The following is a 13,753-nucleotide window of genomic DNA, read 5'->3' as shown; positions in this document are numbered from 1 at the left end:
GGGACTTCCAGATACAGACGGACAAAATGGTGGTGGCTAACCAACCGGACATAGTGGTGGTAGACAAACAGAAGAAGATGGCCGTAGTGATCGATGTAGCGGTTCCGAATGACAGCAATATCAGGAAAAAGGAACACGAGAAGCTGGAGAAATACCAAGGGCTCAGAGAAGAGCTCGAGAGGATGTGGAGGGTGAAGGTAACGGTGGTCCCCGTGGTAATCGGAGCACTAGGTGCGGTGACTCCCAAGCTAGGCGAGTGGCTCCAGCAGATCCCAGGAACAACATCGGAGATCTCTGTCCAGAAGAGCGCAGTCCTGGGAACAGCTAAGATACTGCGCAGGACCCTCAAGCTCCCAGGCCTCTGGTAGAGGACCCGAGCTTGAAGGATAAACCGCCCGCAGGGGCGTGCTGGGTGTTTTTATATATATATATATATATATATATATATATATTAGGGGTGCAACGATACACAAAATTCACGGTTCGGTTCGATACTTTGGTGTCACGGTTCGATATTTTTTCGATACAAAAAAAATGTTCATGCCTTTTTAATTTGTCATTTATTAAAATTATAAATATATATTTTAACTCAAAAGTACAGTTTTTAAATTTAATGTTGCTGAAACAAAAGTAATTAAAAAATAAATATATCTCAGGGCTCTCAAAATTTCAAAATCCCTGGTAGCCCTTCGGGCAGGGACTCTTCAGTTTTTGGTAGCCCAAAATAAATGTAAGTAGCCCGAATAAAAAAGAGAGCAATTTTTTGATTGATGTTTTGTTTCCTGTTTTGTTTCCTTTACAATATTATACATTAAAGTATAATATTGTAAAGGAAACAAAACATTAATCAAAAAATTGTTGAAAAACAAATTACAACATTGTATAAAAATTACAATCATCAACTCAAATACTTGGTTCTAATTGAACAGAAATTTCTATGAACTTGTAAGAACTGTGTAGGACATGAATCAGTCTGTGTCAGATCCTGAATTTGAAATTTCCGCTGAAGTCACGGGTAGGAGACAAGTGGAACCAAGATCGAGCCATTTGCTTTTTGAAGTTTGCAAAGACTGCTAAATTGTGCCAGTGGTAGTTCACTCTTTGCAACATGGTAGGCTGTTCTAAACAGATTTTTCAGGTTTATTTTTAGTATGTTATTTGCAATTGGTGTTTGTTCTGGGAAAGATATTGCAGACTGAGCAATAATGCATTTCTTGCATTTCTCATGGGTTCTAATGGGGGCCTTTCTTAAAATGACTGGTCCCAGTAACAAAGGCGCTTGTCGACTCAGAAATCGAGAGAAAACCAACAACACACCCGGCAGAACATTATGTTATTTACACGGGTGCGCATAAGTGGTCCGCATGTGCGCATTCGCTGTCAAAATAAAAGACGCGCACCAGATAAGAAGTTGCAACGCGCGTTTGCGTCCATATAAAAAGCACTGTTTTTGTCCGCTAGAGTGGGATTTTCACGGCACATTCCGCACCACATCTCTGTGCGTTCATCATTTGTTTGAAGCCAGCTCACCTCCTGCAACCACTTTCCCGAGAATACGTGCTTCTTTTGTGGTTCGGACTCCTTCTGACATTTCTTTGGAGGTAGAGGAACACCAAAGTAATTGCTTAAAGGAGCTTCTTCGACATCTTTAAGAGTTTTAAACAAATGTCTGTCCTCCTCCAGAAAATCTTATGTATGCAAACACGCGATGCAACTTCATATCTTGTGCGCGTTTTTTTTTTGACAGCGAATGCGCACCTGCGGACCACTTATGTGCAGCCCCGGTTATATAGCTCGTCATATTGCAGCCACAGAAATTCTTTTGTCCATGAAACCATAAAGCTGCACTTTCTTTTTGCCTTATAGTCTGATTTGTCATAACTTTTCCGTTTTGTGGTAAGCTTTTCTTTGGCTGTCACTTCTTCACCCTGACCTGTCTTATTTGGCTCAGCAGAACTAAAATATAAATCCTGCTGCTTTTACACACACACACACACACACGCACGCACACACACACACAACGGTCAGCGATTCTCTGCGCGATCAACCTCTCATATGTTTAAGCTTGCTGCGGGAGATTTCACTTGTCATGTTTGCATAGTAAGCTAACGATTGATAAGACGATGTCAGAGGAATTGGTGCGCAAATTATCATCACTCACCAATCAGTACTGTCGCTCTCTATACACAGTTCACGCGATTGCAAAGTGAAAGCAAAAAACAAGCGCAAATTCAAACGCGATTTCAATATGTCACATATTGACAGTGGCTCACCGATGCCAATGACATAATTACCCAGCTACATTTCCGAAAGAATGCAAAAGCATTGACATATATTTTTCCTTCCTATGATAGCCCGACGGGCAGGGCAGAGATAGATTTTGGTAACCCGACTGGAAAAATCGTTAGCCCTGGGACGTCGGGCTAGCGATTTTGCAAGCCCTGTGTTACAGGCATGGCCCTTTAAGGATGAAGCCTGATGGGAAATGTATTCGGGATGTGTGTAGCGGGACTGCCTGGTGTGTGTGTGAAGAGAGAGAGCAGAGAAGGGGGAAAAGTAACGGTTAGCTACAGAAGAGACGAAAAGAAAATAAATAAAAGGAATATAATAACTCCCTCGACAGCCAGAGTTGTGTCGGCGATGCTCGCTGTGAGTAAACTGTTTCAGCCCACTGTACGCGGTGTTCGTGCCTTAGAGAAGAAATAAAGTTCGGTGAAGCAGTTTCCTACGCCTCCTTCGATCTTTTTGCTAGCGGAGTTGACCTGTATAGTAAGCTGTTGCCGGTGGCTACGAGTCAGTTACAGAACCTTCAAGTAACTGCCAGAGGTTTCCTTACTACGGTTCGGGGCCGCGGATCTGGCGCGGTAACACCTGTATCTGATTGAGGAATCGCTCATCTTTGGAAAAGAGAGTTTATTACAGAGAAATGGCTCTTTCCAAAATAAAAGCTATACTATACGCTTCTTCTGGGCTATATTCTCAGCAGCATATTGTAGCGGGTCAGGGCTGTTCGGGGTTCTGTTTGTACAGTTGTTTTGTTTATGTTGCCATAGTGACGGGTGACGCCCTCTCGCTGCGACGGTGTGTCCTTCCGGGGTCAGAGGGCGCCCTGTGTGTTGTTGTTGTTGTTGTTGCTGTGCGGTTGCCGCGCTGAGCAGTTAGCTAGCGGCAGTGTTCTTCTGCAGATGTCAATAAACGGCTGTGCTCCCTGGCTAGCCACATTGGTGTCAGAAGTGGGATGATGGTGGCACCCCATGTTCTGACCCCAGTGACTTTTCCCCCGCCGGTGGTGACCGGCCGGCGCGCCAAAAGAAGGCACCTGGACATTTGCAAAGTGAAAGCAAAAAACAAGGGCAAATTCAAACGCGATTTCAATATGTCACATATTGACAGTGGCTCACCGATGCCAATGACATAATTACCCAGCTACATTTCCGAAAGAATGCAAAAGCATTGACATATATTTTTCCTTCCTACAATAGCCCGACGGGCAGGGCAGAGATAGATTTTGGTAACCCGACTGGAAAAATCGCTAGCCCCGGGACGTCGGGCTAGCGATTTTGCAAGCCCTGTGTTACAGGCATGGCCCTTTAAGGATGAAGCCTGATGGGAAATGTATTCGGGATGTGTGTAGTGGGACTGCCTGGTGTGTGTGAAGAGAGAGAGCGGAGAAGGGGAAAAAGTAACGGTTAGCTACAGAAGAGACGAAAAGAAAATAAATAAAAGGAATATAATAACTCCCTCAACAGCCAGAGTTGTGTCGGCGATGCTCGCTGTGAGTAAACTGTTTCAGCCCACTGTATGCGGTGTTCGTGCCTTAGAGAAGAAATAAAGTTCGGTGAAGCAGTTTCCTACGCCTCCTTCGATCTTTTTGCTAGCGGAGTTGACCTGTATAGTAAGCTGTTGCCGGTGGCTACGAGTCAGTTACGGAACCTTCAAGTAACTGCCAGAGGTTTCCTTACTACGGTTCGGGGCCGCGGATCTGGCGCGGTAACACCTGTATCTGATTGAGGAATCGCTCATCTTTGGAAAAGAGAGTTTATTACAGAGAAATGGCTCTTTCCAAAATAAAAGCTATACTATACGCTTCTTCTGGGCTATATTCTCAGCAGCATATTGTAGCGGGTCAGGGCTGTTCGGGGTTCTGTTTGTACAGTTGTTTTGTTTATGTTGCCATAGTGACGGGTGACGCCCTCTCGCTGCGACGGTGTGTCCTTCCGGGGTCAGAGGGCGCCCTGTGTGTTGTTGTTGTTGCTGTGCGGTTGCCGTGCTGAGCAGTTAGCTAGCGGCAGTGTTCTTCTGCAGATGTCAATAAACGGCTGTGCTCCCTGGCTAGCTCACGGGAAGCAAGACCAAACGACACCTTCGTCTCCTCGTTGTCTGAGCTCGCCACATTGGTGTCAGAAGTGGGATGATGGTGGCACCCCATGTTCTGACCCGAGTGACTTTTCCCCCGCCGGTGGTGACCGGCCGGCGCGCCAAAAGAAGGCACCTGGACATTTGCAAAGTGAAAGCAAAAAACAAGGGCAAATTCAAACGCGATTTCAATATGTCACATATTGACAGTGGCTCACCGATGCCAATGACATAATTACCCAGCTACATTTCCGAAAGAATGCAAAAGCATTGACATATATTTTTCCTTCCTATGATAGCCCGACGGGCAGGGCAGAGATAGATTTTGGTAACCCGACTGGAAAAATCGTTAGCCCTGGGACGTCGGGCTAGCGATTTTGCAAGCCCTGTGTTACAGGCATGGCCCTTTAAGGATGAAGCCTGATGGGAAATGTATTCGGGATGTGTGTAGTGGGACTGCCTGGTGTGTGTGAAGAGAGAGAGCGGAGAAGGGGAAAAAGTAACGGTCAGCTACAGAAGAGACGAAAAGAAAATAAATAAAAGGAATATAATAACTCCCTCAACAGCCAGAGTTGTGTCGGCGATGCTCGCTGTGAGTAAACTGTTTCAGCCCACTGTATGCGGTGTTCGTGCCTTAGAGAAGAAATAAAGTTCGGTGAAGCAGTTTCCTACGCCTCCTTCGATCTTTTTGCTAGCGGAGTTGACCTGTATAGTAAGCTGTTGCCGGTGGCTACGAGTCAGTTACGGAACCTTCAAGTAACTGCCAGAGGTTTCCTTACTACGGTTCGGGGCCGCGGATCTGGCGCGGTAACACCTGTATCTGATTGAGGAATCGCTCATCTTTGGAAAAGAGAGTTTATTACAGAGAAATGGCTCTTTCCAAAATAAAAGCTATACTATACGCTTCTTCTGGGCTATATTCTCAGCATCATATTGTAGCGGGTCAGGGCTGTTCGGGGTTCTGTTTGTACACTTATGTTTTGTTTATGTTGCCATAGTGACGGGTGACGCCCTCTCGCTGCGACGGTGTGTCCTTCCGGGGTCAGAGGGCGCCCTGTGTGTTGTTGTTGTTGTTGTTGCTGTGCGGTTGCCGCGCTGAGCAGTTAGCTAGCGGCAGTGTTCTTCTGCAGATGTCAATAAACGGCTGTGCTCCCTGGCTAGCTCACGGGAAGCAAGACCAAACGACACCTTCGTCTCCTCGTTGTCTGAGCTCGTCACATTGGTGTCATACACACATACACATATATATATATATATATATATATATACACATATATATATATATATACATATATATATATATATATATACATATATATATATATATATACATATATATACATATATATATATATATATATACATATATATATATATATATATATATATATATATACATATATATACATATATATATATATATATATATATATATATATACATATATATACATATATATATATATATATATATATATATATATATATACATATACACATATATATATATATATATATATACATATACATATATATACATATATATATATACATATACATATATATATATATATATATATATATATACATATATATATATACACATATATATATATATATATATATATACATATATATATATACACATATATATATACACATATATATATATATATATATATATATATATATATATATATATAATGTTTTTCCTCTACACCCCCCCCCCCCCCAATTTTTTTGCACATGTCGAGGAGCGTGTCAGGCTACATTTCACTGTGTGTTATACTTGTATAACTATGCATGTGACAAATAAAGAACCTTGAACCTTGAATCTTATCCCCAAGGGTGTATTTTTTAATGCTATAGGTATATATTTGTCAATTAGTTGAATGAAGCAGCATGGGTATGGATATGCAGCATGGACTAAATTTATCCAACTTTTATATGCCACTGTGCAGTTATGCCTAAGTGGGCATTCACCATTGTGACAATGTAAAAGATCATATATTGCGTACTTGATTAATCAGAAAAATGCCTTTGAAGCTTTTATAGATTTGAATTAATCATTATGCTTGAGCGCAGATTGAAATATTTGAAGGTTAAAACATTCCTTTTTACAGGTAAAAAACAAGTTTTTTTCCATGATTACCACTGTTTGTGTAGAAAGTATAACTACCAGACCACTTCTTTGTCCAGACTTCTCAGATTTTAAATAAAGTGGTAGCAAACGCGACTAAGTGATATATATTCTCTTCTAACACACTCGTTCTTTGTGTGTATGTTTTACATGGTTGAAGAGGCCAGTGTATGTAGAGCTTATGCACGATAGGGAACACAGCCAGGAGGGGCACATAGGGGTTGGGTGACTTAAATGGGGAAAAATCCAATTATTGTATCCGTCCAGAGGCAGGGTGAGCTTTTAGGGAGGGGAGCGATCTGTTATTACTCTTTCTCTTTTCTTTCACTCTTTTTTTCATCCTCTAATTCTAGGGTAAGGGGGTAACCTAAGAAAAGGGGGAGCCAAGTGGAGAGACATGAGGGTTACGGGCTGAGCTTGCTGTTAAAGTATGTCCTTGTAATTAGCTGAGTATTAGCAGTGGTGACAATGCAAGAGCGCTAGGCAGGGAAGCACCCTTTAACGCTCTACTCATTTCCTGAACTTAATCCCCACCGCTTACTGGTAATAGTGCGCAAGTGCACACGCATCTGGACACACACACAAACTCTCAGTCATGCACAAATTCACAAAATCAACTACTGGCTATAAAGGGAAAGAACTCCTTAAGCAAAGCTACACCCAACTGCTCACCTTCAATCACTATTGTGCTCAAAGTCATAATGACGCTGTACTGCAGGGACCTTCAGCACGCATTTGCATGTGTGTCTGTGTGTGTGCGTGCACGTACATAAACATTTCAGCCTGCATCTGTACATTAGCATCAACTTGTGTTTAGATGCAGTGTGGCGACTGTTTACTTCTCGAGTGTCAAGAAGCTTCTAACACCCAACGGTACTTCAGGCGAGTCCCTGTTTCTTATTTCCTCCAGTCAACGGATGGAGGAGACAAGGGTACGGAAGCAAAAATCAATTACTTTCAATTAAATCAACCAGCAACTCTTTCAATGTGCCCCCAAGCCACTCAAGTCATACTTACAATACCTCCAACCCCCACTCCTACACTACAAAGTGACACACGCACAACAAACACATGTGCATACACACTAAGCCACATCCACTTACTGTGCGACTGTCTTTTTGTGTTTAGCGGTTAAATTATAGACTTAGAAACAATTGCTGTGAAGATGGCTAAAAATGCTAGACTTTTTTCCCCCCAATGTGTCATTTTTAAACTGTACAGAACATACAAAAGTAGCATTTAATTGTGCTTTGTGCATTTCATTTGGCTTATTTGAGGCATATTAACCAAACAATTTCTTATCGTCTATCAAAAACAAAGCCACACAAACAAAATGCTTGAAGAGAACAGCAACTCTTAAAATTGTTGTGGATATATATAGTGTGTCTATCTATCCTTCCTTCATAGATAGATAGTGAAACCAGCCTTTTTTGGAGCATGTTAAATGATGGTAGGTTGCTCATGAGAAGTATATATAACACCAAGCTGACTTTATCTTATTTTTCATTATTATTATTATTATTATTTTGAATCGATTACATTGGACATAACAGGCTATTAGAATATCACACCATCCTTTTTAGAAAATAAGAAACTAAGAAATGTGGATTTTTTTGGAAATCGTAAGATATTCATGGATTTTTTGCTTGGGGTCTGGATTGACTCATATTCAGATCATATGGTTTATTGAATAAAATCTGAAGTGCCCTTTATATCTTATCATCATAATGTACAATGATAAAATAAGCAGAGATTAGAAAAACTGCTGGCAAAGGAGCAATTAAGCAACAGCTTTGAGAAATAAGAGACAATGAAAATAAGGGCATGTACCAATTGTGTTATATTGTAAAGAAGCTCGTGTAGCAGTCTTGCTTCACATTGATTTTTGTTCCATTAGCTTAAATCAAAATCGTAAGAGACACCTGAGCTCAGTCCAGAGCACACCAGTAGAGAACCATTTCTATAGAGAGCATGTTATAAACAGCGCAGAGGGGGACCGCAAACCTTGTCATTGACACAACAGTCTGAGAGAGCATACTATGTGTGTGTCTGTGTGTGTATGTCAGCCAGCTCCCAGTCTAGCGCTATTGTCTAACAAGGTCTAATTAGCACTATGGCACAATGAATTAGCATAATTATGCAAACAGGGCTCCGCTAAAGGCCTGGCACAAGGGGAGGCTACGGGGGGCACCTATTACAACACACACGCACATGTGCAGCTTCAAACGTGTGCACACACACAAACACAGTCACTAAGAACACTTACACACTGGTATAAAACATTAAACACACATACATAAAGGTGACAGTGCCTCTGAATACAGAAAACACACAGATACAAACATACCTGTCCACCACTTCAACAGAGAGTGACAATAACACAAGCCTGCACGTGCACTGTTCAATGGCCTATTTGATAGGCTATTTATGTATCTAGTACGTTCTGTATGCTGATACCCCTCTTATCTTTCCAAATACATCCTCCAGTCATAAACAGCCCCCATACCACCACAAACATCAGAAATCGGCTCTCCACAACCCTCCCTCAAACACTCAAACATTCAGGGTTTATAGTATTTACCAGCAGGGGTGATAGGTGAAGTCTGTGGGAGATAATAGGGATGACTGAGAGGCTGAAAGGCTAGTAGTCATTTAGACAATGACAGCTGTAGTGAAGAAGCTTCTATTAGGCTTCATTAGGACGCTAGGCTCTTGATTATATGCACACACAATCTCACTGTCACTGTTTCCAGTGCTTCAGAGGACATTGTATTGACTTACATTCATTTCCTGCTGACATATCTTAACCATAACCACAACCGCTATATGTATAACACTAAACCTTATCTTAACCAAACCCTGACCTTTATCATGTCTTCCACCTAAAATGTATTGATTTATATAATGGAGTCTTGCTTTTTGTCCCCAAACAATTTGTGTAACCCACAAAGTGGCAATACAAACAGATTTGCATCCTGACAGAACGTGTAATGCTATAAGTACTGGCACATACACACAAGAAAAATTAGTGTGTGTGTCCATACAAGCACTTTGGTTTGTCACAGTGACCTTTGCTTGAAACATTAACCCAACAAGTGACCCCACAGCCCAACAAGCCCTCTTACCAAAAGCCCCGCGACGTCAACAAGCTTTATCCAAACCCTCTTAAAGACACACACACATTCACACATCCTGTGCCCCGAGGGGCATGAATTGTGTGCTAAAATCCTGACCCCTTTGCCGGAAACAAGCACTGCTAAAACTCCTAACGACACCCATACAAAGCTTTCTAACAATTACAAGCTAAAGAACCGGGAAAGTCAGGAGTTCAGAGTTCAGATAGTTAAAAGTGATCAAGTCCAGACTGAAATAGTCCCAATCATACAATGAAAAGACATAACAAGCAGCAAATGTTACTGCAGATTCATGACCTCTGGATAACCACCAGATGGGGTGCTTTCTATGTATATATTTTACCAAGTGAACGTCATGTTCCAGTCACCTGTCAAGTGTGTGCCATCTTTAGGATATGTAGGAAGAGCCATTCACAAGTCCTGGTCTGACTGATGTCATTCCACAGAAAACAAACCTGAACCCACTCCGTTCCAAAAAAAAAAGAAAAAAGGTAGTAGTAGGTCAATGATTTCTGATTTTGTGGAAAAAGATATTAAAGCAGCTATTTAGGTTTGCCATTTTAATTCTCTTACTTTTATTTTATTGTGCTCACTTAGGTAGTTTCTTGAGTCCACTTGCCTTGTTGTAGTGTTAGAAAGGTAGTTATACCAGCATTTTCCACTAATATTAATGCATATATACATTATAGGAGACAGATTAGCCACCTGTCTAGATTGTACCCCACCTCTCACTCTATGACAACAGGGATAGGTTCCAGCACAACCCAAACTTGAAGAAAGGAAACTGTATCATCCCATATATTAAAAATGGTACATTATTTAAAAGTTATCCATAATACAATTGTCATAACCTAAATTCTTCACTGAGAAGCCTTGCAAGGTCCACTGGTCTTAAAATGAAAGTACTGACTTTATCTTCGCCTTAAGAAACAATATATTGTTCAATATACTGTGGGATAAATACAATAGCTGGGACAGAGGGTCACGCTGAGAGGGGGGGTAGCAATTTTAAGCTGAGTCCACACATTTTGGAAGCAGTGTGCTAATCCGGCCAGGCTTTTTAGCCCGCTATTCAGGAGGACAAGGACCCCTAGGATTTGGGCTTGTCCACACCTCAGGGGTAGGGGATTATCAAGACAACAGGAAAGGTGGAGAGGGAGTGATGGTGGGTGAAATGAATATGTGTTAATTAGCACAGTAGCAGTAGATTCTCTAAGTATTGTCCCTGCCTGTATATCTTTGTGACGAGCACACATAAGTAAGTATGTGTGTTTGTGTATTTTAGAGAGGTTTCTCACTGACTCCCGCCCTCAAAAATATACCCCAGAGCTTTGACAGGGTCACCTCTGGGCCTTTCAGTGCCTCCTCTCAACCAGTCCTAATTGATCTCACGCATTACTAGCCCCAAACATGGGATGGAGAACAGGAGGGAGATGGCTGCCCTATTGTTTGACGAGTGAGGTCCCGTTGCTGGTGGCTCTCTACTCCTTTCTACACACACACACCCACACACACACACCTCCGGCATGCCCACCCACCATCTCCCCCTTTTCCTCTTCTATGCTCTCATCTCCGGCTGTGCTAATCCACTGACCAAGTCAGGAACTCAGTTACCCATCTGGCAAAGCATGACTCCAGCTGGGAAGACAGAGAGGTGGAGGGGTAGAAGGAAGAAAGGGGAGCAATGGTGAGAGGGGAAAATTGAGAAAGAGGAATGTGGATGAGGGGGTATGCTCTAAGTAGTTGGAGATTTCTTATGTGAAGGAGAAAGCCTTTATACAAGTTACTACTTTATATATACTCTAAAGAAGGAAAAGAATGAAAAAAAGAGCGAATGAGGTATCTGCAAACCAGAAAGAGCGGTGAAGTGGAGTGGAACAATCCAAAAACATGATGACCTCTTCTTTTTCACTCTCCAAAGAAAAAAGTATTGATCCTCTTGTCTCCTTGTGGAGAAAAAGGATTACCCATTCTAGCAGGTTGGAATGAGAGTTGCCACTGAGCTCTGTCATTACTAATCTGATTCCAGTGTGCAGTGAAGTAGCCTCTAGCCATGGCATTCACCCCTGACTCCCGTGGAACCATCTGGCTGAGTAGCACTAACCCATGACCTTTCTCTAACCAGTCACATGCCTGGGAAGATGGAGCTTCACAAAAAGCTGTATAAAATGGCTCAAAGTGAACAAGAAGCACATATATTGAACATGATACTTACAAATCCCTTGTTCATATTGCAATAAGACATTTGTTCCTGTCATGTTGCTGCAATATTTTTAATATTGAGGTATAGTTAAAGAGATCTTTTTACTAATATAGACAAAACATTCATGTTATATTTTGGGCAAGTCACGGATTGTGCAAAATGCATTGATAATTGTAAGAAACAACTGCAGTTACAGTAACTGTGCATATAAAGAATTGCCTGAAATCACATTTTGGAGAAAAAAAATCCAAACTGTAGCTGAAATGCCGCTGTGGTTAAAAACACAGTGCTACAATACATCAACAAGAAACTGTACAGAACAGCCTGAATTAAAAAAAAAATCAGAAGTAAACCCACTTCTGATAGTCTAACACTTTAAAACAGTTTCAAAGAATGAAGGTCAGAGCGAGTGAAGTGACCACTCCATATCATGGAGCATGTGCAAATCCCTCCTTGACTCATGGTCTTTCCTTTCTCCCAAACCACTCATCAGTGTCGACTGAAGCAATAAGACTGCAACCCACTTTACTTCTAAAGGACATCTGAAGGTAGTTGGGAGGAATGAGCACATGATAAATCACTGTAGAAGCAGCACACGAGAGACACACTCCAATTCAGAGAGAGGGAATCAAACCACCTGCATCAAACCATCAATCAAACACTAACAGAACACAGCATGAGGTTAACCCAAACTTGTAGCGTGGGTGTGCTTGTGTGTCAAGGATAAAAGCCAGGGAGCACTATGGGTAAAATGAACTCCGCTGTGAACACAATCATATGCATGCTCTGATAAACACTCAAACACATTACAAAGACAATGCCTAGTAAGATAAAGCATGTACTTACAGACATTACCGGTGTTGTCAAAACTGTTGAGCACTTCATTAACTCTAAGAGGTCCCATGTTATCCCTTAGAGATACAAAAATATAAATGATTATGCAGCACGCTTGGAACATAAACTATCCTTTTTTATATAGATGATAGATGAAGAAGACTAAAGTGCAAATTTACCATTCTGAGCTTTGTTCAATAGCAAAAGCATCAAAAAGTGAATACTAATTAGGTTTGTCATATATAAGATAAGATAACCTTTATTAGTCCCACACGTGGGAAATTTGTATATATATTTACATATCTCTGACACAGCTATTTTGCAGAAAAGCATTGGGCTGTATTTTTGCTACATCTGAAATTATTCCTTTTTTAAATCTGCTTTTAATTTAAAATTGAAACATGTTTTAGATATTTTCTTTCCACCCACATGACCAAAGCTTTGTGGTACTTCATATATACTTCTCTTTGTTTGTTTTTCTTTGTTTGTTCAACTCAACTTTACTAAAGTCTTTACTTTTGATGACACAAGATAAATAACATTGTAAAAAATATTCACAGTAGTTTTTAACTAGTATAATATTGCAGGATTACAAAATGGCCCTTTGTGTTTTGCAGTGTCACTGTGCTTTACAAATGCCAGAATGAAACAAGAGCCTTATGTGGATCCATTCATGTGTGTGTACCTAAGTAAGGCACTGTACTCAGGAAAGTAGACACTTCTGTACTCCACCCACTGGTCATCTGAGGTATCACTGTGGTCTCGTGCCACAAGCCTTTTTCTGCTGAAAAGGTCAAATGTGGCAAACCTGCGAACAGACACTTGTTTGACCTCCGGACTCTCCACCTGCTTCTGACGCAACACCTGTGACAAGAAAATAAGAAAGTGGAAATAAATACAGCCTTCCTCCAGTCCAAAAGACAAGAGGTCTTTTGGGATTAGTATAACATTTAAATATGGTGACAAATGATCTGTTGTTTACAGTAAATCCTTGACAGTATTTATTATGTTTAATACATTTTTTCAGAAAGAAAACACAAAGGATTGAGTTTGGTTTTTGAGTACAGTAGTGAAGTGTTAGCAACTT

At 41.2% G+C, this 13,753-nt stretch overlaps 1 protein-coding gene across 2 annotated transcripts in view; it reads right to left on the bottom strand.

The window, feature by feature from the left end:
• camkmt (calmodulin-lysine N-methyltransferase) overlaps positions 1-13,753 on the bottom strand; it is a gene marked incomplete at its 5' end in the record, with an annotated part of 118,472 nt that overhangs the window by 103,757 nt on the left and 962 nt on the right. For both annotated transcript variants that reach the window (XM_082557921.1, XM_082557922.1), the window contains 2 exons: positions 12,679-12,743; positions 13,352-13,530. In XM_082557921.1, the coding sequence (XP_082414047.1) occupies positions 12,679-12,743; positions 13,352-13,530 (244 nt within the window). The remainder of the gene's footprint in view (positions 1-12,678; positions 12,744-13,351; positions 13,531-13,753) is intronic.

This window comes from Aulonocara stuartgranti (genome assembly GCF_965226115.1).
Source record: "Aulonocara stuartgranti genome assembly, chromosome: 13".
Lineage (NCBI taxonomy): Eukaryota > Metazoa > Chordata > Actinopteri > Cichliformes > Cichlidae > Aulonocara > Aulonocara stuartgranti.
The sequence above is the reverse complement of the archived record's forward strand: the minus strand, read 5'-3'. Positions and strand labels throughout refer to the sequence as shown.